Consider the following 27,504-nt stretch of genomic DNA (forward strand, 5'->3'; position numbering starts at 1 on the left):
AGGACAAACCCAGGCCGCAGCCCTTGGCTCCCCCCGTAAGAGGCAGATACGAGCCCCTGCCAAAAAGGCCTAGGGACCAGAGGGGCAGGTCACAGCGCCAGTCCCGTTCGGCCCCATGCCCCGGCCCCTCGAAGGGCAAGAGGCAAGGGAAGAGGCGTTTTTGACTCTTTGCAAGTGGCCACCTGGCCTGTTGCCGGAGAAACCCCCCAGTTAATAAAGTTGGTTTCTGGCAACCATTTATCTGCCGTCAGAGTGCATTGGTCCCATATAACGTCAGACCAGTGGATCCTCAGTACCATCTCAGAGGGGTACAGGCCGCAGTTTGATGCAACCCCACCTCATCCTCCGCCCCGGGGTATTCCTGGGGAGCCGGAACACGCCCTCCTCCTAAATCAAGAGATGACACGCCTCCTCGACCTAGGCACAGTGGAGAGAGTACCTCAGGAATTCCAGGGCAAAGGGTTTTACTCCCGGTATTTCCTGATCCCAAAGGTGAAAGGTGCTCTCAGGCCCATCCTTGATCTACAGAATCTCAACCAGTTTCTGTTTCGCTGCAAATTCCGTATAGTGTCTCTGGCCTCTATTATTCTGTCCCTGGACCCAGGGGATTGGTTCGCATCCCTGAACCTCCAGGATGTGTACTTCCATATCCACATTTTCAAGGGTCACAGGCGCTTCCTCCGCTTCCTGGTAGGGACAGACCATTACCAGTTTACAGTCCTTCCCTTTGGCCTTTCCACGGCCCCCAGGGTTTTTACCAAATGCATGGCGGTGGTGGCAGTCCACCTCAGGAGGAATGGGCTGCACATCTTCCCCTACCTGGATGACTGACTGCTCAATGGCAAGTCTCGGTCCCAGGTGCAAGCGCAGATAGAATTCCTGCTAGATACCTGCACGAGTCTAGGCCTAGTGATGAACAAGAAAAGTCCACGTTAGTATCGGTTTAGCGCATACACTTCGTGGAGTGCTGTTAGACTCCCTGTTAGCCACAGCCTTCCTCCTCCGGGACAGGTTCGAGACGCTCAAAGGTCTCATCACCTCGGTCACGACCTTTCCGGTGATGACAACACGGGTGTGCCTTCAAATCCTAGGCTATATGGCAGCATGCACCTCCATGGTACGACATGCCAGGCTCAGGATAAGGCCCCTCCAACTCTGACTGGCCTCTCAGTATTCCCAGGCCAGGGGCGACCTGGACAAGGTCGTCACATTGCCACCCAATGTAGTAGCTGACCTGCAATGGTGGTCCCTCCCAAGCAACATGCTTCAGGGTATCCCCTTCCGGGAACCCCCTCCATCACTAGATCTGGTGTCGGACGCTTCGGACCTGGGATGGGGAGCCCATGTGGGGAGCTTCAAAACCCAGAGCAGATGGTTGCCCTCGGAATTGCATCAGCACATAAATGTCAGGGAGCTCAGGGCAGTACGCCTGGCGTGCATAGCCTTCAGCCAGCACCTAGGGGGGAAGGTGGTCAGGGTCCTCACGGACAATACAACTGCGATGTATTATATTAACAGGCAAGGGAGCACGCATTCCGTGGCCTTGTGCTAGGAAGCCCAGCTCGTGTGGGAGTTCTGTATAGCCCACAACATCCTTCTGAGGGCTTTTCACCTGCCCGGCAGGCGCAATACACTCGCAGATCGCCTAAGCAGGTTCTTCTCCCAACAACACAAGTGGTCTCTAAACAGGGAGGTGGCCAGGCAGCTCTTCCTACAGTGGGGCACTCCCCAGGTAGATCTATTCGCCACTGTCCAGAATCGCCTATGCCCATGATTCTGCTCCAGGGCGGGAGAAGGTGAAGGGGCAATATCGGATGCATTCCTAATCCCATGGTTGGGCCGCCTGTTCTACGCCTTCCTGCCCATCCCCCGATAGGCAGGGTCCTAGAGAAGGCAGACGGGGCTCAGATCATCCTCATAGCCTCGGATTGGGCCTGTCAACGTTGGTACGGGACCCTCCTGCGGCTTTTAGTGGCCCCCCTGTGCAGGCTGCTGCTCCGACCGGCACTCCTCTCCCAGGAGGGCGGATGTCTCCTCCACCCCAACCTGGCCGTGCTCCACTTGACAGCATGGCTGCTTCGTGGCTGAATGAGGAGGAGGGGAGGTGTTCTGAGGATGTTAGACAAGTCCTGCTCAAGAGCAGGAAACTGTCCACACATCGAACCTACCTGACCAAATGGTATCAGTTCTCCATGTAGGCGAGGGAGAGGGGTTCTTCCCCCTCCTCTGCATCTATCCAGCTCATCCTCGATTACCTCCTGTCCCTTAGGACCCAAGGGCTGACCCCCTCCTCGATCAGGGTGCACCTGGCGGCCATTTCGACTTTCCACCTCCCGGTGCAAGGCCACTCGGTGTTTTCACGCTACATGACCTCCCAGTTCCTCAAAGGGCTGGATCGGGCATTCCCTTATGCTAAAGCACTGGCCTTTTACTTAGACCGAACCAGGCCGTTCCGTAAATCCCCTCAGCTTTTCATTGCTTATACCGAGTGCATGAGGGGGCAACCAGTGGATCACCTCGTGCATACCCACTTGTTATGACCTGGCAGGGGTTCCCTCGCCTCCTATAGTGAAGGCTCACTTGACAAGAGCTCAGGCCTCGTCTGCTGCCTACGTGGCTCACATTCCTATTCAAGACATCTGCAGGTTTGCTACATGGTCCCCTGTCCATACCTTCTCATCGCACTATGCGATCGTCTCCCAAACGCAGGATGACACCGGGTTTGGTAGGGTGATGCTCCGCCCCAGTAACCCTTAAACTCCTACCTGCCTCCATCAGGTATAGTTTGGAGTCGCCTACTGTGGAATACACATGAGCAATCACTCGAAGAAGAAAGGATAGTTACCTGTTCCGTAACTGGTGTTCTTCGAGATGTGTTGCTCAGGTGTATTCCACATCCCTTCCTCCTTCCCCTCTGTCAGAGTTGTCTGGCATGAAGGAACTGAGGGTGGGGGGAGTGTGCAGCTCCCCTTATAGCGTGATATAGAGGCACCACTCCAGGGGTTGCAGTGGGGCTCCCCCACTATGGGTACTGCTAAGGGAAAACCTTCTGTCACTGGTGCATGTGGTGAGCACGCACACCTACTGTGGAATACACCTGAGCAATACATCTCGAAGAACGCCAGTTATGGAACAGGTAACTGTCCTTTATTTTTTTAGTTGTAATCCTAAAGGAGGAACAGAGAAGGGAGAGAAGCATGTATGGAAAAAGTATTGGAGATGAATGAACACTACAAAAGGAGAATTCAGGGAAACGAGAATCAAGAAATCACTTGAAATAAAACATATAAATAGAAGATTCAACAATCTAATCATAAATTGATACATTTTGTACATGTAGACAATTTATAAAGTAAAACAGTTCCAAACTAAAAATTATATTCATATTAAATTCAAAAGAAATTCCAAATGTTAAAAATAGCTAGGAAGATATATATAGTACTTCCGTGTGCCTGTGATATTAATCTAGATTGTACCTGAGAAATTTCCTTATATTTCCTCCCAAACTGTAGAAGGAGGGAAACTCTGAAGAAATCTAAGAGTTTAGCCTTGGAGACTGGGGAATCTGATTACTGTCGTTTAAATCTGAACAGCTGTCAACTCAGGAACGGCCAGCGAATTAATAGAAAATGTGTTTCCCAGAAATAGCTGAAAATAGAGTTTGGAAAACATCTAATTTCAGATACTTCTAATTTACAAGTATAAAAACATATTCAATTAAAAATAGCATGTTAAAAAACTGGAAGGTTGCAAAGTTAAGCACTCAGACACAGAAATGGCGGAGCTAAGTTTGTTCACACAGTAGACTTTCAGCAGTGGACTTCTGAAACTGAAAAAAAACACTAAAATATAAATTATTTTATTTGAAAGTTTAAAATTAGAAAATGACTACCGTCATTTAACAATCTATCCAGAAGTTACTGCAACAAATATATTCACATATTGACACCTTCTTTTCATTCAGATGTGTACTTGCTTGTCTATTAGATATTTACTGTGTTCTTCACTAGCACTCTTAAAAATTGAGGTTTATGCCTCAGGGGCCTATAAAAGAAATGGGAAAAGTTAAGGGAAGGTTGTTTGTAGTGGAACCTCTGTGTAGATATTTTTGAAGAGACTCTGATGAAGCAGATGATTTGGGGATTATTATTGCCCTTTTTAAAGCCTTATTTTTACTTGTATAAATGTTACCTTGAATATAAGCAGCCTTGCTTATTGGCAGTGAATTTTAACCGTACTGGTGATGGCAAGTTCTGAGGAAGCTATTGCATCACCACAATTAAAAAATAATATCACCTAAAATAGTGCCAAAATGTGAGACACTGAAAACCATGAGACCAAATATTGTTTCCTACCAGAAACAACAATTGAGGAGTATTAATGGGGCATCAACTGTGCCAAAACTGAAAGAATGATTTCATAGACTACTGCTGAGCATTTTGAGGAAACAGTTTAAAGCAGATAGAGAAGTCAGTATAATATTTATGTATATGTTCTATAGAAATGGAACTGTCAGAAATTCATGGTGGTCACTGTAAAATACAAAGTAAATATCAAACAGCAACAGAACGGCACATGCACCATATCAGTAAGTAACCAAAGGTCACAATAAAGTCCTAACAGAGCAGGTTGAGTTATGCTGAGGTGTTTAGAAACTGACCTGAAACTGAACAAAACAATAATGTGTTCAAGTATTTTCCAGAAGCTGCACCTCAGTCAGGGATTGTGCTGGAATGTCTCCTTGCCTCTGCAGGCCTACTCCTCACAACTGTGCCTAGTTGAGAATTTTTTGTATATAATTATAAAATCGTTAGTTTTATAGTTCCCTTAGTGTAGATTTAGTGTAGTTGTTAGTCCCAAATGAGACTTAGCCTAGGGATGGGTCATGCCTTCCTCGCTGCCCCCCTCTCCAAGTGGGCAGAGCGGAAATACTGTGTCCTCACTAAGGGGTATGAGTATCTTTATACCCACCCCTGCCCCAAGCTCATTGGTTGTGTCAGCAGCATAACAGGCAGGGCCAACCGGGATCGACTTCTAAGAACAAGAAAGACTAAGAGGCTCAGTCTCTTTGGTAGAAAGATTGATTCTACATCCAGCCTCCAGCTGAGAGTGGCCAACCCACAAGGCCTTGCTTGGCCATTATGATTTTAGTACCTAGCAGTCAATGGCCAAGTTCTCAGACATACTGCCAGAGGAACCCAGGAAGGAATTCCTGGCTATCCTAGATGAGAGCAGGGTGGTAGCCAGGGCATCCCTCAGATGCAGCAGACTCTGCAGCCCGAACCATGGCCTTGGCAATTTCAGTGAGGCGGGCGTCCTGGTTGCAGTCATTGGGCCTTTTGACAGAGGTTCAACAGACTGTCTAGGACCTCTCATTCGATGGTCTGGCACTTTTTTCAGAACAGACAGACAGTAAATTGCACAGCCTGAAAGACTTGCGGCTACCTTGTTCACCCTGGGCCTGTACATGCCGGAGCTGGCAAGGGTGCAGTTTAAGCTGCAACAGGCCTATAGGTTCGGGAGCCAACCTCAGTCAGAACGCTTCCATAAGAAGGGCAAGGGCTATAAATGCCACCAAGGCCATCAGCTGGCATTTTCTGCTCACTGGAGCTCCACCCATAACCAACCAGTGGTAAGCAGGTATTTTGAGGGTTGTGCTCGATGGCGACCTTCCAGCCTGTGTCCTGGATCCTGCTCCCCTGTTACTTTCCAACTGCCTGTTCCCCTTCCTCGCTGCCTGGGCCTCTATAACATCGGACTGGCGGGTTCTCAACACAGTAGCAGGAGGATATACCCTCCAGTTTATTTCTCTCCCCTCCTTCCATCCCTCCTCGCTGTCCCTCTTTAGGGACCCTTCTCACGACCATCTGAGAAGGCAAGACTTTCTCCGGGTGGGAGCCGTGGAAGAATCTTGCTACATTTAAGGGCAAGAGGTTTTACTCCCACTATTTTTTGATCCCAAAGGCCAAATGGGGTCTATGGCCCATCCTCGACCTGCAAAACCTCAACAAGTATCTCAAGAAGTTGAAATTACGCATAGTCTCTCTGGCTTCCATCATTTCTTCCCTGGATTTGGGAGACTGGTACACCGCCCTTGATTTGAAAGATGTTTACTTTCACATATTGATATTCCATGCCCAGAGAGAGTTCCCACATTTCATAGTTGGATCCACCCACTACCAATTTGTGGTGCTCCCGTTTGGCTTGGCAACAGCGCCAAGAATGGTTACGAATTGCATGTCAATGGTGGTGGCCTACATCAGGCATTGGGGTATCCAGATTTACCCATACCTCAGCAACTGGCTCATCCAGAGCCGCTCCAGAGCCCAAGTCCAATGCAGTGTCAAAATGCTGCACGCTACTTATTGGGCTCTAGGCCTGCAGATAAACAAACAAATGTCAATGTTCGTCCCAATCCAGTGGATAGAGTTTATTAGGTTGGTACTCGACACTACATGAGCCAGAGTATTTCTGCCACAGGCCAAGTTCAGGGCAATGTCACATCTAATTGCCAGCGTCACTGCATATCTGCTCACTGTGGCCCAGGTCTTTCTCAGACTATTGGGACTACGCCCCTCTCAAATGTGGCTAGTGACAGTCTACTCCCCGGCCAGACATCACCTGGACAAGGTCATCACGGTCCCTTTGAAGGTACTTACCTCTCTGCAGTGGTGGAATGCCCAAGGTTGGTGCTGGAAGGAGTGCCATTCGAGAGTTGATGACCCATGGACTCCCTATCATTGTATGCATCCGACTTCAGTTTGGGGAGCACGTATCAGTACGCTGCGGACTCAAGGGACATGGTCTCGAGGGGAGCTCACGTTACATGTAAATGTTAGGGAGCTCAGGACCATCTGTCTAGCCTGCAGTGTCTTCCTTCCCCAGCTGTCTGGTCGGGTAGTGCAGGTGTTGATGGACTTTTTATGTGTCTAAGTGGCCTCAACTTTTTGTGCCCACAGGCAGGGCTTGTGCACTCGTCGGCTCTCTGCCAGGAAGCCCTCTGCCTGTGGGACTTTTGCATTCAACATGCGATCCACCTGGAAGCCTCGCATCTCCTTGGTGTCCGGAACACGCTGGTGGATCTCCTCAACAGGTTCTTTTTCTCTGATCATGAGTAGTAGCTCCATTCAGTGGTCATCAAGGCGCTCTTGACGGGGTCAAGTGAGGGTCTTCCCAAGTGGACCTATTCGCCACCAGACAGAAAGTTTCATCAGTTCCGTTCTCTCCTCAGCAGAAGGAGAGAACGGCCTCAGCAGAAGTTCCCTTTCTGATTATTTTCTCCTGTCATGGTTGGGAGACCTGATATATGCCTTCCCGACGATTCTGCTTATCAGCAAAGTCCTCTCAAAAATCAAGAGGGACAAGGTGTAAGTCGTTATGATCGCCTTGGCGTGTCCTTGCCAGCACTGGTTCGGCATGCTCCTGGAGCTGGCCGTGGCAGCCCCATGGCCACTGCCCAGCCCTCCCCCCCCAAAACCTACTCTTGCAGAATCAGTGTCAGTTCCTGAACCCAAACCTTACCTCTCTCCGCCTCATGGCTTGGATGCTGCATGGCAGAACCCAGAGGAACAGGCCTGCTCTAGTCAGGTACAGCAGGATCTCTTGGAAAGCAGAAAGACCTCCACCAGCGCGACTTACCTGGCAAAGTGGAAGCACTTCTCCTACTGGGCATCGGAATGCAACATTTTCATGTCCCAGTCATCTCTGCAGTCCATCTGGGATTACCTGCTTCATTTAAAGCACCTTAAAGCAGTTAAAGCACCTTCTCTTCAATCAAGGTGCACCTGGGAGCCATATCGGCTTTCTACCCTCTCATCCAGGGTAAATCTGTATTCTTGCATGAGATGTTGATCAGGTTCTTGAAGGGCCTTGAGCGTCTCTTACTGTTGATCCGGGACCTGGTACCCCAATGGGACCTCAACCTAGTCCTCTCTGGGCTCACAGAGCACCCCCTTTGAGCCCAGGGCTTCTTGTTCCCTTCCCCATCTATCGTGGAAGGTAGCTTTTCTTGTAGCCGCTGTATACAATATTCTACAAGGACAAGGTCCAGCTGCGGCCCCATCTGACTTTCCTGCCAAAGATGGTATCACATTTCCATGTGAACCAGGATATCTTCCTCCCGATGTTCTGTCCAGAGCAGTGGTGGACAACCTGTGGGTTGGAGTTCATGGATGAAAGGTCTTCTGATGTCCTCTCAAAAGATTTTTGAATGGGATCACCCCTGCATCAGTACTTGTTATAAGCTGGTGCAGGCTGTGCCTCCACTGATAGTGAAAACTCACTCAACTTTGGCTGCCTTCCTGGCACATGTCCCTATCCAGGACACCTGCAGGGCTGTGACATGCTCTTCAGTACACACATTCACGACACATTACAACATCACCTAGTAAGCCAGAGATGATGCTGGATTTGGCAGAACTGCGTTGCAATAAACACATTCATGAGCCCCAACCCACCTCTTGTGGTACTGCTTGGGAGTCACCTACAATGGAATGGATGTGAGCAACCACTTGAAGAAGAAAAGACAGTTACCTTTTCCGTAACTGGTGGTGTTTGAGATGTGTTTCTCGTGTCCTTTTTATGACCCATCCTCCTTCCTCACTGTCGGAGTTTCCGGCAAGAAGAAATTGAGGGTTGGGGAAGCCAGCGGCGCCCCTTATAGTGGTGCATACGTGCTCCACTCCAGAGGGCACCAGAGCCGGTCCCCTACAGATACCACTGAGGGAAAAACTTCCGGCACTGGTACATGTGGTGAGCACCCACACCTACAGTGGAATGGACATAAGCAACATATCTCGAAGAACACTAGTTACGAAAAGGTAACTGTCTTTTCCTGAGATGAACAGATTAGACTTAGATATTTCTTCTTTACTAATTACTTCATTAGAGATTAAAAAGCATAATGGGCTATAAAGGAAAAATTCAGATAAATACATTTATTTACATGTCTAACAAAATTATGAGCTAAATAGATACAGCACAAAACGTTAAAATAAGTACTAACTCATGTTTTCAAGAGTAATTACCAACAAATATTTCAGAAATAACCCTTGAACAATAGCTAAATGTTTTTAAATGTAAAAACGACTGAACTTTACGTCCTTACAAGAATACTTATTTCTTTACATAGATTTCAGTGCTAGGAAATATTCTTATCAAGCCTTTGTTCTTTGGGAACTAGTAGATTGCTCCATCTGTATCCTATCATAATCAGCACTTGGAACTATTAACTTCCAATTTTTAGGTTATAACAACTCAGAGCAGATTTCAGCCCAAGTGTGGCTTTAGAGGCAGTGTAACCTAGTAGATGAATCACTGGACTGAGACTCAGAAACCCACCTTCAGTTCCAGGATCTGCCCCTCGCTGACTAGCTGTGTGGCCTTCAGCAGGTCACTTTACTTCTATGGTTCAGTTTCCTCATCTGTTAAATGAAGATAATGATACTGACCTCTTTTGTTAAAGCTCTTGAGTTCTAAGGATGAAACATGGAATATAAGAATCTTACATGATTATTCATACAAATATTTACCTGTTGAGAATCCCCACTAAAATATCCATTTTATGCTTTCCATTCTTGGTTGTCATGAAGTGAGTGTTTTGTCATCCAAATATTCCATGTCACCTTCTAGAGCACAAATTGTATGTTCAAAACACACAAACCCAAAGACCCCCTCAACCTAATTAAATGACGCCTATACAGATTTTAGGGAGAGTGTTTTATGTTCATCATAACTTTTAATGACTAACACTAAATATACCGTGGTTACTTTTGACTCCCTTAAGTTTTTAGTTCAGAGGTACAGGCAGAATTTTTTGGATGCTGTTTTTAATTTTAAAATTAGCTATGGACACTAATACAATGGTTAACCGTGATAGCCTTTTACTTTCATTTTGTAGAAATAATAGGGAAAAATAAGATAAATTGTGTTTGAACTGTTTTGGACAATGTTTCTTCTTTGTTTTTCACTTTTTAAAAATCTTATTTTATTTATTTTATTTATAATCTATTTCCTGCAAGATGTCGGATACATAGCTAGTCCCTGTTTTCAGGCCCTATTGATTAGCTAGCTTGGGCCTTCGTCTTTTTACATCAGATTTAAAAGAAAGTGACAGGAAGCTTAGAAATTTAATCAGTTGGGCTGTAACAGAGAAACAGTGCAGTTATGCACTTTCTTGGCAGTGTGTAGTTGTTTAAACTATTCTGCAAATGTAATTTATTTGTATATTGGTCAATAACTATAATGCAGCATCCAGTAATGAGGGAAGCAGGGATTGAAGCCTGAATTTACTGCAGTGACATAGAAAGGTTAACCATTGAAAAAAGGGCTCAAAATTAACATTTTTTCAGGAATTCTTTTTCCCTCTACTGAGGTTATCTCTTAATTCCAGCAGCTTTCTCTATTTGATAAGCAGAGTACACATTTTGATTATTTAAGGGAAGGAGATGGTTATGCAGCTTTAAAAATTTCAACTGATATTGCATTCCGCTGATAAGAATGCAGCACAGAAGAGATTACATGAGGTAGAACTGGGAAGCAAATTGTATTTACAAAAGATAGGATGGTGTTCCTAATAGGTGTTCAAAACAGACTCTTCACTCGCATATTCTGCTGAGTTTTACTAGAAATAACTTCATTTCAAAAAGGGACAAATATGATTGAAGGTAAAAGCATTCCCCTCTTACAAATACTTTTCTAAAGGGTTTACATTGAATTTTCTTGATGGGAGCACAGCAGTATTTTATGTTGCGTCTATATGAAGTGATAATGTGGAAAATAAAAATATAAAAAGTTGTACTTGATTGCTTCATGCTTCAACCACTTGAATTACTAGATCTATATTTGCAATTATGTCAGAGATGTTACAGTACGATATTAATATAATAATATATGGAGATATACCTATCTCATAGAACTGGAAGGGACCTTGAAAGGTCATCAGGTCCAGTCTCCTGCCTTTACTAGCAGGACCAAGTACTGGGTTTGCCCCAGGTCCCTAAATGGCCCCCTCAAGGATTGAGCTCACAACCCTGGGTTTAGCAGGCCAATGCTCAAACCACTGAGCTATCCCATCCCCTGACAAAAACTTTCTGATGATAACAGTCAGAAATAAAACATGAGGATATATTTTCATCTTATTCCTGCTCTTAAATGTGCTGAAATCACTAGAACATCTTTCTGTCTGTGATTGTTTTGTTTTTAATGCTACTAATGTATATCTAAGCAACCAGGGTATGATGGAACACAGCCAAAATTATTACAATACACAGGTGACAGAGGTGTCGTGTGCAATATACTTTCTTGCATTATATGCCTGTCTGTTGTGAGGTATCTTATAAAGGTCAATGATAAAACGTTGGTGTTGAATTCTTCAGTTCTGAATGAATGCTACTTCTGATTACTCTTTTTTTTTTTTTTTTTTTTTTTTTTTAATAGATTTTGGAGTTAGTGAAAGGTATGCATTACCAGCTGGCCTGTCAGAAATACTTCCAGTTGACACATGATGTAAGTACATATTTAATTTTTATTGCACAATAAGCAGGGTGCCTTTGTCTCTAGAAAGGGCCCTGGAAATCATGCATGAAACTCCAGAGGCTCTTTACAGTTATCACATCCATCATTGGTTGTCAAATCTTGTTAATTTTAATGAGTTAATTAGTATAAGCCTTTCTGCTTTGTATTTTAACAAAACAAAATGCTTGTTTCTGAAAAGTCAGTATTTTTTAACATTATCACAAGCGCTAAAGTTGTCTGTTCTCTTTGTTTTAAAGAAAAATGCCTAATGAAATTTGTAGTGGATGCAACTAAAACTGTAACCACCAGCGAAAACTTGTTTTAGCCTTTTGTTTTTTAACATATTTCATCACATATAAACATAGTTGGTATCTTTAATTTATGATGACCAATCATTTCATGACTTCCTACCTAATTTTCTTTCTCAGCTTGGTGAGTTTTTAATCTTTTTAATTATGTGATTAGTTTTTGACTTAAGACAAATTGAAAACATTGACGATGAGAAAATTTTCTCTTTGCTTAGATCATCTCCTATAATTACTGAATTTTATTATAAAGAATATGAAAAAAAATTAAAAACTGGAAAGTGTCTATTTTATGTGCTTATAAGGCACCAATCACTGTAGCACCTCATAGTCTTTTAAAGTATTTATATTATGTGGTAGAGTCATACTATCATCTTCCATTTTACATATGGGGAACTGAGGCACAGAGAAGCTAGGTGGCAGAACAGGGCCTTAAACCCAGGTCTCACAGGTCCTACGATAGTGCCCATCCTTCCTCTCTAGGACAAAGATGTCATTCAAATACAGTAAAAGCTTTGTTATCCAGCATGTTGAAGGAATGGGGAATGCCAGTTAGTAAAAAATTCCTGCTTACTAAGAGGAAGGGAGGGAGTTTGGGTGTGGGAGGGCACTCAGATTTGGGGGTTGGGGTGCAGGGCATGGGTTCTGAAAGGGAGTTTCGGTGTGAGAGGGGCCTTGAGGCAGGGGGCTGGGGCACAGGAGGGGGTGCAGACTGCCAGATTCAGGTGGCGCTCAACTTGGGTGGCTCTATGGAAGCGACGACATGTCCCTGCTGCTCCTAGGTGGAGGCACAGCAGGGTGGCTCTGCATGCTGTCTCCACCCCGAGTGCTGGCTCCGCAGCTACCATTGACCGAGACCCATGACCAATGGGAGCTGTAGGGGTGGCGCCTGTGGTCAGAGGCCACTGCACCTCTGCCTAGGAGCAGCAGGGACATGAGACCTAAGATTTGCTTATAGTGAAAACAAGTCAAAGTTAGTTTAACAAAGAACAGGGACTTGAGAAGAACAAGTGGTTATATATAAAATAAAATCATAACATGCTTTTTAGAGCCTGAACTTAACTAACGAGACATTCTCCTGTCTAATAAAAGTTAGCTTTTCTCCCAAAGTTAACCAGCCAGACTAGGTGTGATTCTCCATTCATAAGACAAGTCAGTTCGCCGCTTGTCCTCTGCATGAAGATACCTGCATGTGCCTTTGCACCCCAAATGTAGTTCCAGACATCCATTGGATTCACTTGTAAACAGAATCCCCCTTACTGCTTCTTTATTCCTATATAGAATCTCCCTTGGAGACATTCCAATCACTTGATTAGCATTTGATTAGCATTTTGCTCAAACTGTAAATTGGCATTTATTGTGAAGTATACAATACCAATTTACATATAGTCAGACAGGTAGATAAGCATCTCTTGCCTGAAAGAAACTTTTTCATCTTCTGGTGACCAGCCGCAACTCACAGACCTTAAGAACATGATTTTTAGTATCTATACATAACTCCTTAAATATTATCCGTACATACACTTTGCAGTAGTTGTGATGATCTGTGTGACACAAAAGCTTTCAGTAGGGACCTTATGTGACATTCTTCAATGAACATTTATGGTAGAGACCAGACTCAGGGGATCTCTGCAACTCTATGCACCCCTGTGCCCTCTGGCAGTGGGTACCAAGAAGTCCCTGGGTCATAATGCCCCACTGCAAAGTCTGACTGACATGTATGTCTTTTTATTCCATGTGTATGAAGTCACCAGATTTTATTGCTGTTCTAGTCATCAGCATCAGGAAGGAAACTGATTTCGGTAGTTACATTGGTTTAATGTTTTAGTCTACTGGGATATGAAGCCCATGCGGGTGGATTAAATTTTTTGTTAATTAGATAATTCTGTTTTGTAAAATTAATGGATTAAATTCTTATTGCACTGCTAAAAGAATGGCTTAATGAGTCCTGAATTGGCTGTTCACCGAGTTGCTACTTTGAAATATCTTTTCCTCTTTAATGGCCTTTGAAAAGGGATTAAATGACTTCCATAAAGTTCCAAGCACTGGTGGACAATACTAATACTTCATAATCCTGTAGTGGTATAATTTTTGTACAGTGTGTTAGGGTTCGATTTAGATTATCTGACACCTCACTGATCAGTAACCAAGCTAAATTGGTGTTTGTTAGACAAGACAGCACAGCACAAAAAGGAAAAGGTTAATACATTGATGCTCTGGAGAACAGGCTTGCAAGTGTCCCTGTGTTCCAAGTTTCTCTTTCTCTCAAAGCTAAGTTTTTATACCTGCTTGTTAACACTATTTTACTTTCCCGTCATATTTTATGGTAGATTACATACTTACATTATCCAATCATACATTAATGTCAACCCCTGGCTTTATCTTAGTGTCTGCACCTATAATATAGAAAGTTTACCAGGGAAGTAATTATTTAAATAAATATATTGGCTGTCTGTCACCTTCGGTCTCTTAAATTCTTTTGTGGTCTGTGACAAATTAGTGCGTGTCTACATATGTCTCTATTAGTCTGCAGATTTCATTCTGTTTTGTGAATGCCATTTTGATTGTAAATTGTACTGCACCTTTACTTTTCCCTTTTTAACTTCAAAAATGGACTAGAACAATAGTTTTCAACCGGGGCTTTGTGGCCCTCCGGGGGTCTGTAAGCCCTTTCAAAGGGGCCACAGGGCTGAAGCCCCGATCCCTGGCACCCCCCGTGGGGCTGCAGCTCCAATTCCTGGCACCACCCACAGGGCTGAAGCCCAGAGCCCTGAACCCTGGTCCTTCCTGTGGGGCAGAAGCCCTGAGCCCATGGGAAGAGTTGGGGACATGGAAGGCATTGCCCACCCCAAACTGCAACACAAGCGCATGGCAGTCCAGGGGACAGCTGCACACCTCCCCCTCCCCTACCCTCAGCCAGGTCGGAGGCAGGAAGCCAGAGCCAGGCAGTGCGAAGCAGCTGCTGCTCTGGCTGGTGCTATGGAGCAGGCAGTGGCAGCATTCCCTCCACTCCTGCTGGTGTCCCAGATTGAAGCTGTTCCTCAGCTCCCAGCCCCTTTGTTCCCACAGAGGCAGCCAGTAAGAGCCCACTGGGTGAGAAGACCCAGCTCCATGGCTGGCAGACCCCTCTGGGAACAGAGACTAGAGGGCAGTCCTCCCAGCACACAGCCCCTAATACCTCTCTCCCTGTACCCTGAACTATGTCCTGCCTGCATACAGTGCCAGCTACCCTTTTCCCTGGTCCTACAGCCACCCCATGTGCACACAGCCTCAGCTACCCCCTGCCTGCACACAGCCCCAGCTACCCACCTCCCTGCACCCTGAACTACCCCGTGCCTGCACACAGCCCCTAGCCACCTCTCTCTCTCTGCACTCACAGCCACTCCCTGTGTGCACACAGCCCCAGCAACCCCCTCTTTGCACCCTGAGCTACCCCCTGTCTGCACACAGCCACTAGCTACCCCCTCCTTGCACCCTAACCTGTTTTCAAACTTTTTGAGCTAAGCCCCTCACATTTGAGTTGTTATAATCGTTGAATGCAGGCGGCCACCGCGCGTCCCCCCCGCCCCAATCCAGACAGACTGGATGACCTGCTGAGGTGAGGCAGGAGGTGGAGGTGGCACTCCCTCCCTGGACCCCACCATATGGATGTGGCTCGAGCCCCACTTGTCCCTTCCTCCCACTCCCAATAGAAGTCAGACTATAGCTGTATCCAAGGCTCCTTCCCCAAAGCCCCTCCTCCACCCGCCACTGGGCCCTACAGTTTTATAGCATGTTGAGTGGGGGCCTCAGAAAAAGATTGAGAACCCCTGAACTAGAATATCTAAGAGGCGTTAGAAGAGACTGTGCGCCCTACGGAAGGACCGTAGAACAATGATGTGGCTGCTACATAGGGGAAACAGCGTTCCTAGAATAGACTTAAGGTGGGCTGTAACCAAGCAAGAAATCCCCTGACTAGGGACTCGAAGCCACTCAGGGTGTCATCTGACATGGAGATCTGGAATTTTATTAAAAAGGACAAGTTCTGTTCTTAGCAGGGACTCTCACTGACCAGAACAAAAAGGCAAGAATGGGCAGGAGGGTGCTGAGACACCAAAAGGACTGACCAAAACCCAATGGTCGTTCAAAGTGGTGAGGACACTGAAGGAAGGGTTTTACATGCAGGTTTTGTGTAATTTTTCTGTAGATCTGTGTATCTCATGTGATTGGTTTAGAAATTCCTGTGTTACTTGCTTTAACTATCACAAAGTAGTCCAGATAGTCCATCGCTTTGAACTCTGAGGAGTTCTGCACTAGGTTCAGGCCCTAGGTAGTTGGACTGCAGAGGCCCTTATCTTAGGAAGGCATAGGGCTATCCTTTGGGGTGGGCTGTAAGGGCGGTCGCCCAGAGCAGCCCACCAAAGAAGTCACCATATGGTGGGTTTGCCGATTCCCTTACCTGCCGTGATGGAGGTGGCAGGAAGAGCAGCAGCGTCTGGAGCCGGGGGAGGTACCTGAGCTGCAGGGGGGGCAGTTGGACAGCCAGCTGAGCCAGATGATTCCTCCCGAGCAGGGGTGGCCCTCCTCCCCCATTTCTCCACTGCTATGTGCAGCTGCTGCTCCTGTTTCTCTCCTCTCCGCCCCTCCTCCCTGAGCCCCTCGCCACTCCTGACTGACAGTGTCCTCCTGTCTGCTGTGGTGGTGGGGAGGGGGCTGATGTCGGGGTGCCCCCTCTGCCCCACCCATGTACCTAGTCTCTGCTGAGCTGAGCTGACTGGACGGGGGAATCGATGTGTGCTGCTGACTCTCTGGGTCTGGTGGCAACTGCTTGTGTCTGAACACGCCCTCAGACGCCTGACCCTGGGTGCTTTCTTAAAGAGACAGTGCACTCGACACTCACTCAGGCGCACACACACTGTCCCCGCAACACCCACCCCAGGGCTTCCTGCATCCGGGTCACTTTCCCCACCGAGGCTGTGCTGTGATGTGAGCATCAGAAGCTGCTGCTCTCCTGCCTTCCCCTTACACAGCCCAGGTAGGGAAAGTGACGTGGATGCAGGAGGGACAGATATTGGGGTGCAGGAGGGGGGTAGAGGTTGATGTGAAGGGGGCATGCACAGTGCAGGGGTAAGGGGTGCAGGAGGGGAGTGCAGGGGTTAGGGGCAAAGGGGGCATAGTGAAGGGGTGAGGGGCACAGGTGGGAGCAGGGGTTGGGATGAAGGGGCACAAGGCAGGGGTTGGGGCGCAGGAGGGGAGTTCAGGAGGTAGGAGTGAAGGGGGCACAGTGCAGGGATTAGGGGCACAGGAGAGGAATGCAGGGGTAGGAGTGAAGGGGGTACAGTGCAGGGTAATGGGCACAGGGGGGGAGTGCCGGGGGTAGGAGTGAAGGGGGTACAGTGCAGCGTTATGGGCACAGGAGGGAAGTGCAGGGGGTAGGAGTGAAGGGGGCACAGTACAGGAGTTAGGGCACAGGAGAGGAATGCAGGGGTAGGAGTGAAGGGGGCACAGTGCAGGGGTTATGGGCGTAGGAGGGGAGTGCAGGGGGTAGGAGTGAAGGGGGCACAGTGCAGGGGATACGGGCACAGGAGGGGAGTGCAGGGGATAGGAGTGAAGGGGGCACAGTGTAGGCGTTACAGGCACAGGACAGGGGTCCAGGGTTTGGAGTGGAGGGGCACAGTACAGGAATTAGGGACACAGGAGGGGAGTGCAGGGGTTGGGGTGGAGGGACACAGTGCAGGGTTATGGGCACAGGAGGGGAGTGCAAGGGTTGGGGTGGAGGGGCACAGTGCAGGGGTTAGGGGCACAGGAGGGGAGGCCAGGGGGTAGGAATGATGGGACACACTGCAGAAGTTGGGGCGCAGGAGGGGAATGCAGGGGTTAGGTGAAGGTAGCACAGTTAGGTAGGGGTTAATGCACATGAGGGAGGGCATAGGTTGGGAGTGAAGGGGTTATAGGGATTAATGATGCAGGAGTAGGGGAGCAGCATTGGGGCAAAGGGGGCACAGTGCAGGGGTTAGGGGAACAGAGGGTGGGGAGCCCATGGGGAGCCAGGGGCAAAAGGAGGGCACCCACTGGGGCCAGGAGCACCAAAATGCAAGTTCACCCAGGGTGCCATTTTCCCAAAGGACAGGTGTGTTAAAGAGGGAGTCAGCACCCAGAGGTAGTGCCTAGAGTCTGGCAAGTAAGCTGAAGAACATGTGGGGATCCAGTGGGTAGATTCAAACATAGCATCCTGGTGATCATCCAGCCAGGGCTATAACATGGTAAGTAGGTGTTTCTCTTGGGTATTTATTGGATAGTATTCCAGAAAACAATATGAACACCCTTTGAGAGAGGATTCCTTAGTCTATGTCCTTTTGACTGAGAATCCTAAACTGCTCCATCCTCCCTTCCATTAGCCTCTTGTTAGATGTTGGAAGTTGATCCTCCTCTTCAGGATAGTCTTCATAGAATTCTCAAACTAATACCACCAAAAGTGTAGTAAAAACAATGGTAAGAATAGTGAGAGAAAATGAGACTAAAGCAAAACATAACTATAGCAAAACATGAAGTGTGCATGATGTATCTAGTGTTCCACATTACCTGAGTCTACCCAATCCTCAGCTCCCCAATATTCCTCATTTCTCTTTCTGGGAAGACTGATAGTCAGAGTAGGGAAACAGACCTACAGGAGTCAGGTTTCTTGTGATATCTGATGAGGTCCTTAGTTTCACCATTCAAATTACTTTTGACTTGCCTCATCTGTGATCTCATGCATAAAGATATTTACATAAATGCACTCCATATTTCCAACCCCAGACATTAAAAACCTATGAATCAGGGTGTCCCCCCAACTCATAAGATTTGCTTATAATCATCAGATATTTTAAAAATAATTGATTATGGGTTCTTTTTATTTGATGTCTAGTTGTTGGGCCATTAGGGTACATTTGGGGAACGTTTCAAACTTTTCTCTGCGAGCCTGGGGGTGAGGAACTTACTTTTAAATGAAAGCTGAAATTATCATGTAATCACCAGAATCTGGGAGCCGGAGCTTTAAGATAGCCAGCCAATATTGCAAGACTCATGATAAATCATGAGAGTTGGCAACGCTAGGCCATTATTTCTTACGAAATCTCTGGTGCATGTATCTAAAATTTATTCAGGATTGTATTCCCTTCCTTGGATAAATAGTTTGTAGTTCCTATTCCTTTCCTATATCACTTTACAAGATAGGCGTCTGAAGATGTAAACCCACAATAGTTTTCTCACAGCCCCAATTTATATATTATGTATATTCCCTCTCCAAATCTGTGTACTCTTTGTTCTAGCCTAAGGGCCATGCTTTTGCAGCTTACTGTTTGCAGAAGACCAGCTTACTATTTATCTCTAATGAGAGTCTTTATATTTTCTTATCATTTCTTCATTTTAGTTCTACTGTGTTGCAAACAGACTGAAAAAGTATTGCCGAAGGCCCTAAAACAAGGGAAAGTACTATTTAGGCAAGTAAGAGTCAAGTTTTATGCCCCCAGACAAAAGCAGAAGCTGTACTTGGTCTGAGACCTCAGGCACAGGAGAACGGAGCCTATGAACGGGTGACAGAGTAGCTGAATAGGATTGGAATAAAGAGAACTGAGCTGCCTCAGAGTAAGACAATAAGAAGGGGGTTAATAGATCATTAGAGCTCAGCTGCCACTCAGAGGGTATGGGAATAGGTCTATTCAATGTCAGCCGCAAAAGTAATGGATGGATACCAGGCAGAAGTGAACATTTTAGTCATTAGAGGCAAAGCTGTACAAAAATCAGATATATGCATCCGAAAAAACAGTTTTCATAATATTTATTAATATGTCTGACATCTGTTGGGGTCCTACATCTTGCCACCCTTCATCTGTATTCCTATCCATCTTCTTGTCCCCTGGCCACTGCCTCCCTCCGCCTCTGCAGCTATATGCCCTCCAGCCCCACACCAAAGCTCTCTGCTCTTAACCACAACGCCTCCACTGGCTCCCTCCCCATTTCCCTTCTCCTTTCTCCACTGGCTCCCTCCCCATTTCCCTTCTCCTTTCCCTTCCTCCCACTTCTGCCTCCCCCTCCCCCTCTGGCTCCTGCAAATACTCCCTTTTCTCATTAGTCATCCCTCTCTGCTCCAATCAGGTTGCTTCCTCATTTTCCTCCACAGTGCCTGGAGTACCAACAGTGGAAATACTGAGAGCATAGATGAGACAGTCTTTTAGCTCTCAGTTTCTGTAACCAGTGCCACACTGGCTCCAGCAACCAGGAGAACAAATTTCAGGGAAAGTCTTACTCAGCACCTGTAGCCTAGGGATGGAACATGCCCAGAGAAGAAATAATCTTCAGAGAATTTAGCTGCCAGACTCTAACAAGCCTCCGCTGAGCATGCTATCAATTTTTCAGAGGCTTGTAACTTGGCTAAATTTGGGCAGATTATTTGGATACTAGCATTTTTACTTGAATTTGAAGTAAATTATTTCATATTCTCATTTATGACTTACCATTTTAGACTGTTGTTGGCAGTGGCTTTTGATTCATATTTAGGGCCCTATCAAGTTCATGGTTATGAAAAACATGTCACGGACCATGAAATCTGGTCTTTCCTGTGAAATCTGGACTTTTGTATACTTCTACTCTATACTGTAGAGGTCTCACAGAGGAGACCAGTGTTTCTTAAACAAGGGGTCTCAACCCAAAACAGAGTTTGGAGCGGGGATTCCCAAGGCTATTGTAGGGGGTGGGGGTTACAGTATTGCCACCTTTACTTCTGTGCTGCCTTCAGAGCTGGGTGGTTTGAGAGCAGTGGAGGCTGGCTGACTGTCCAGCTCTGAAGGCAGCGCCACCGTCAGCAGCAGTGCAAAAGTAAAGGTGGCAAAACCATACCATGAGATCTTTATTTCTGTGCTGCTGCTGGCAGTGGGGCTGCCTTCGGAAATGGCAGAAATTCCTACAGCCTGGGGAGGTTCCTGAAGGTGAGTCGGCCCTGAGAGTGGCCCCTGCGGGGAAGAGGAAGTCCCGTCCCTCACCAGTCCAGCCAGGGCCAGCAGCTGGAGGCCAGCATACAGTAGGAGCCTTCAGCCAGGGCGCCCCCAGTCCTGCCCTTTCCTTGCTCCAGGCTCAGCACCCTCTTATATTGGGAGTTAAAGGGGCTTTGAACTGGCAGTGGTGGGGGCAGGGTTAACCATGGAACTCCTTTCCAACCATGGTGCCTTGGGCAGTTGCCCATGTTGTTCACCTGTAAGCCCAAGCCAGCCCTACACAAAAGTGAGGACCACCCATATCATGCCACCCTCACTTCTGTGCTGCTTCTGGCAGCGGTGCTGCCTTCATAGCTGGGTGCCCTGCCAGCAGCTGCTGCTGTGCAGCCACCCAGCTCTGAAGGCAGTGCCGCTGCCAGCAGCTGTGCAGAAGTAAGGGTGGCAATACCACGACCCCCTACAATAGCTTTGTGACCCCCACCCCCATGATGCTTTTTTGGGTTGGGACCCCCATGGTTACAGTACCATGACCTTTCAGATTTAAGTATCCGAGGCCATGAAATTTATGATTTTTTGAAATCCTATGATTGTGAAATTGACCAAAATTCATAGTGAGTTTGGTAGGGCCCTATTTATATTAAAGGAAGTCCAAATGAGTCAGTCATACAAAATATACAAGACTGAAATTGAGAAACCGTGGCAAAGTAGACCCAAATAGAAAAAGCAGAATACAAAGAAATGCCTTTACACACTCACAGTAGAAATAATATTTAATTCAGACATTGGGAGAAGCATATTTTCTTACCAAAGAAATTAGAGGTCTGAGCTGCATGTGGTCAAGTAGTAATAATTTTAAAGAAAAACCACACTGATATCAACTATTAATTATTGGTAGATTATAGGTAGCCTGTCCTAGTGACAGTGGTATAAAAATGATTATTGCTTTGAAATCAGATTGCATTCCAAAATTCAAGAGCAGTTTAAATAAACACATTTTAAGGCCTCAATTTTAGCATGTAGATAAATAATAAAGTGGCTAACACGTCTTTAACAATAATTAAAGTAAATTAATTAATGCCTACATAATGTGCACGAGTGATGCTTTTTCAACAATTGGTACTACAGCAGTTCATTTTTAAATTAGTGTGTCTTTTTTGAAAAACTTTATTCCTGAGTACCTGTAAATATTTACTATTCTTGCCTGATTTTTTAAAAAATTTTTTGTGAGTATAACTGTTTAATGAACTTTCTAATGCAGAATATTTTAGATCTGTGTAGTTAGAGTACAGGATATTAAAAACGTAAGCAAAAATATATTTTATTATAATTATAGAGGTAACTGTCATCTTTGTTATAATTTGCCAGATATTGATGTTTTAATATTACTATTTCTAATTTTATTTAACCACCTCGGTTCCCTACTTTATTTGGAAAATGAATGTCAGTATCTTCTTGCTTATTTAAAGCTGGGAGGATGGAAAATGTACGTTTGCTTTTCATTGTCCTTTGTGGTCAAATCTCATTTAAGTGAAAGTTTTTGAAAACGAACCACAGTTAGTTGATACCATTTGCTGTAGCACTATGATTGTTCCATATGGCTTTTTTTGTAATACCAGCTGCCTTGTTATCAGCTGACATTGGAAACTGCTTGATTAAAACCTAAAGATCCCAGAGGTGCAACGTTGTTGCCTCACTTCCTTTCAAAACCACATTTGCTACAGTAGAAATATGAGACCAATGTTTGTGTGAAGGTCAATGTGAGGAAAATATGTTGAATTCAAGGAATTGTTTGATATCATCTATTAGATGAAATAAACAGATTTGTTTAAAGTAAAATGCCCTTCAGTCTGGATCAATATAGATTATAAACTTTACTTTTCTTTACAGTACATCATGTACAGTTTTTTTTTCCCTTCTATGCTGAATTAATTGCATCTGTAAATGAAACTGATAAACTTGCTGAAGAAATTCAATTTATCTATTACTGGTTGGTTAACTTCTGAAGACACAATGAACCTTTAAGGAAGAATTATTGATACAATTTTTAAAAGTTTCAAATGACTAGGTTACTGACAAAATAAATATTTTTCTTAAAGTAACCCAAGCAGTCTGACTAAACACACAGAGCAAGGAAATATAAATATGTGCTTCTGTTTTTTGTATTAGTGGATCAAACAAGCCATTAATTTCTCAGATTAATTTTTGTGCCATCAGAGTAAGTATATTGTTATGCAGAAAAATCCTTGTGGAAATTTATTTTTTGGGAAGTAGACTGAGAAGAAGCAGTAAAAAAGTAATAGATCGTAAATGCAGAATTTCCTTAAAGCAGAGTTGTCCAAACTGCAGCTGATGAAGTTCTAGAAAGACTCAGCAATACCCTTTAACTTTAAAATGGGGGAGAAGTTTGTAGAGATAATCCTTAAGATTTACAAAGCTGACTACAAATTTCAGTTGAATTTAAAGGGTGTTGTATGAGTAAATCACGAAGTCATCTTTGAAAATCTCAGTCTATGCATCTCATTTTCCAGCTTCATTTTGATACAACCAGATACTTCATAGATTGTTCTAATTCTTTATAAAAGGAGAAAAAGGAGTTACTATCCAGAAAAACAAACTGCGATTCTAAGGATAAAATAGGAAAGCTAGTAAAAAGAGATTTGGGTTGAGTGGCCTTCAATATGATGAGACACACAGCTCCATAGTTCTCTCTTCAGACCCTTCTGGTGTAGGCTGGCTAAGATTCACCCACATAATACAGAGATGAAATTTAACAAATGGGAAAAATAGCTGGAAGAAATATCAGAGATTAATCCGACCTCCAAATTAGGGGAGAGGTGGGTATGTCCCCTACTTTTTTTCTAAGATTTTCAACCTGATAGTCATATTGGAATCCCAGCTGCTCTTACATACTGAGGCTGTAGCACTTGCTAAGACTGCTTTTCATCATATATTTGGCAAGGAGGTTGTGACTTTTTCTTTCTTATGTAGGACCTCACTTCTGTTATCCCTTCTTTTGTCACATCATGGCTAGATTATTATAATACAATCTAATTTAAAACCTTTCAAAATTTGGAAGTAGTACAGAATGTGTCTGGGCACTTATTCAGCAATGTTTCACGCAAAGAGCACATTACATCAGTGTTACATGTTTGCATTGGCTTTGGTGTTGACTTGTAGATGAGTTTTAAAGTGTTGATTTTGACCTATAAAGACCTAAATAATTTTTTCTCATATGATATTGTGGCATTTGCCTCAACATCCTCTTCCTAGTACAAAAAGGGAGGATATTGGCAGCCAAGAATTCTCAGTTGGTGGCTCTTAGCTTTAGAATTTGGCCTCCTACCTGGGTTAACCAGATCCCAAAGTTGATGACCTTTTTAACTGTTCTCCCTGGTTTTCGTGTGGCTTGTGGGAAGAGATGGTGGGGTGAAGGGTGAATGCTGGGGACAACTTGACTAAATGCTCCTTTTAAAAGACTACCTAGCTTTTTGGTAGATGTTTCAAGCTTGTAAGCACCTGAAGAGAGGGATAGAGGTTATAAGTGAGGTTGTGAAATGGGTACGGCTGAGTAGCTTGCTTTTAAGACTATGAAAGGCCCATAGAAGAAAATTATTTTTAATGTTTTGGTATGTTTGATGACTGTTTAACTTTTTTTCAGATTGTGTAACTGACTAGAGAATTAACTAATAGGAGCAATCACAAACCAAAATACCTAGTTATAGTAGTTGAATGAAAAGACATGCCTGACTTTAAGAAACAATTAAAAATAAAATAGAATGCACATTATAGTAGTTTCTCTTCCTTCTTCCAACTAATCAGAAGCCCATGTGCTGTTTGATGTGGGACGGGCCCATTGGGATTCCTGGAGCTGGATCACATATGTCCTTGCAGCTTAGCCCCAGTGCCAGTAGAGCAAAGACAAGATTGGGCCATTGGCCTTCTGCCTAAGCCTGCTGCCTTGTTGAATATATAAATCACGTCGGTGGTCAACATAAGTAAGGGCTGCTGTGAGAGTATGGACAGAGGTGGATCTACTGTTTTACCCATGGCCTCACATTTGTATTGACAGCCAGTCCTGATTTGTTTCATGAAACTTTGTCCTTACTTCTGTTCCCCTCTGCCCCATTTACTCTACCCTAGTCTGTAGCCCACCCATCCAAAATTGGAAAAAAATTGGATGTAAAGAGTAGGATGGGTTCACCAGGTGAAATTGTAACAACCTGTGTAGTTTCCACACTTCTATTACTTTGTTTTATTTACATTTATTTGTAGTTCCTGCAACATTACAAGAAAGACAGTGTTAAAATAATATATTTAATAATAATATTAAAACAATCATGTTTTATTTCTAAAATATAGGAGAGGGAGGTTTGTGTTGCAATTAGATTCTTGGCATGATAGTATTGAATCAGACAAGTATCAGCAAAGTGATTTCCCCACACCCCCATTTTCTTAAACAGAAGCTAAACTAATTAAATGACTAATGCTACTGAAAGAGTTCATCTAATCTAAAATTCATCTTTTGAAATACCGTGTAATAATTTCTTTTCCTTTCCTTCTGTGTACAGGTTGATGATATTGGGTTTTCTTTGAATCATCCCAATCAATATTTCGCAGAGAGTCAGAAGCTACTAAGTGGTGGTAGAGAAGTGAAGAAAGAACCAAGTGAACCTGAAAACTCTCAGCAAAAACCGAGTAGTCAGAAAAGTACAAGTTCATGTTCCATTCCGATTTCTTCAAACACAGAAGCAGATACAGAACTGGAGGGACTGGATGCGTATTTCACTGAAGACTGAGAAGCTTTGTTGTTTATTTTTCTCGCCTTCATTACTTCCCTATAATTTTAGCAATATTTTCCCTCATAGTAAGAGAGTAAGCACCTGGCTTTCTGGAGAGCTTGGGTCAGTAAGGCTCTAATTTGGCTGATGAAAGGAAAGAAGAGATGCATAAATTTTAATTATATCTGGTACTTTTCCTTGTAGCTAGGGCACATCGGTTCCATTGTGCAGTCAGTTTCTAACTGCTTGGGGCATGGGAACTGAAAATTAGTTCCTAAATTTGAATGATATTGCAGTTTCTATGAGTTGTTTCTGTGCTCATAAGCATTTTGTGTGTAACCCATCTTTCCTTATACTCCACATTTTTAAATAGCTTTCTCTTCCGTGTTTTTCTTAATAAACATATGTTGAAATGTAAAAATTTGTGATCTTTTCTTGTTCAATTGTACTTCTAGAGTGATTCAAACTGCCTAAATCATATTTACAGATATATCTTTTTTAAGAAATATTATTTCTTGGGACATGGGAAATACCTCCAATTAGTAGTATTTATTTACAGTCTATGATTTGGTGGTTAAGGACTCAAATCATTAGAAAAACTCTGATCTTTCTATTTAAAGTATGCATATGACCTTCATTACCATCTGAGCAACTTACAATCTTTTAGAGTTGTATTCTCACAGCTGTACTTTGACAAACTGAGAGTGCAATTATCCCAGTTTCGTAGATATGGAACTGTGGGACAAAGAGACTAAGAACGAGATTTTTAAAGGTATTTGGGTACTGTTTCAGTCAGCGGTGCAAAGCCTAAGTGATTTAGGTGATTAAATATAATTTTCAAAAGTTGCATAGGCACTTAGAAGCCTCACTCTCATTAACTTTCATTCAGACTTAGCCCTCTAAATACCTATGTAATTTCTGAAAACCAGACTTAGCTGTGCGAGTCACTTGGCCTTGGAACACTCTACACTAATGCTGTAAGTTGATGGAAGTTATGCTAGTTCAGTTATGTAAATTACGTAATTTCAATCAACTTACAGCAATACTGTGTCGATGAGAGACACTCTCCCATTGACATAGTTTCTGCCTCCCAAGGAGGTGGAGTACAGATGTCAATGGGAGAGAGCTCTTCCATCAACTTAGTGCGTCTTCACCAGACCCGCTAAATCGACACTGCTGCATTACGTAACTGAAGTAGACATAACTTAGGTCAACTTACACCATGCTGTGTCGATGGGAGACACTCTCCCGTTTACATAGCTTCTGCCTCTCAAGGAGGTGGAGTACAGATGTCATTGGGAGAGAGTTCTTCCATCAACTTAGCGTGTCTTCACCAGACCCGCTAAATCGACACTGCTGCATCAATCACAGCAGTTCCAGTTTAGGCAGTAGAGTAGACATGGCCTGAGTGGAGCAACACATAAGTTGCAAAAAATAGGTCTGATACTAATAATTAGATAAATAAGATAGAACTGAAGATTTTGTATTTCAGTAGTACCTGGAGACCCTGTTGGTTTAGGCCAGGGGTCGGCAACCTTTCAGAAGTGGTGTGTCAAATCTTCATTTATTCACTTTAATTTAAGGTTTTGCATGTTGTAATACATTTTAATGTTTTTTAGAAGGTGTCTCTCTACAAGTCTATATATTATATAACTAAACTAGTGTTGTATTATAAAATAAACAAGGTTTTCAAAATGTTTAAGAAGCTTCATTTAAAATTAAATTAAAATGTTGATCTTACGCCGCTGGCCCGCTCAGCCCACTGCTGGTCTGAGGTTCTGTTCACCTAGGCCGGCAGCGGGCTGAGCGGGGCCTGCGGCCGGGACCCTGGCTGGCAAGGGTCTGAGCGGCTCAGCCCACTGCCGCTCAGGGGTTCCATCCGCCAGCTCCTGCCAGCTGGGATCCCAGCTGCCAGACCCTCTCAGCCTGCTGCCGGTCTGGGGTCCCGGCCCTGCC

At 44.5% G+C, this 27,504-nt stretch overlaps 1 protein-coding gene across 2 annotated transcripts in view; it reads left to right on the forward strand.

Annotated features, from left to right (window-relative positions):
• PRIM2 (DNA primase subunit 2) overlaps positions 1-25,969 on the forward strand; it is a 291,161-nt gene extending 265,192 nt beyond the window's left edge. For both annotated transcript variants that reach the window (XM_032806250.2, XM_032806249.2), the window contains exons 13-14: positions 11,437-11,505; positions 25,339-25,969. In XM_032806250.2, the coding sequence (XP_032662141.1) occupies positions 11,437-11,505; positions 25,339-25,566 (297 nt within the window). In that variant the 3' untranslated portion in view covers positions 25,567-25,969. The remainder of the gene's footprint in view (positions 1-11,436; positions 11,506-25,338) is intronic.
• The last annotated feature ends 1,535 nt before the right edge of the window (positions 25,970-27,504 follow it).

Source organism: Chelonoidis abingdonii, chromosome 3 (genome assembly GCF_003597395.2).
Source record: "Chelonoidis abingdonii isolate Lonesome George chromosome 3, CheloAbing_2.0, whole genome shotgun sequence".
Lineage (NCBI taxonomy): Eukaryota > Metazoa > Chordata > Testudines > Testudinidae > Chelonoidis > Chelonoidis abingdonii.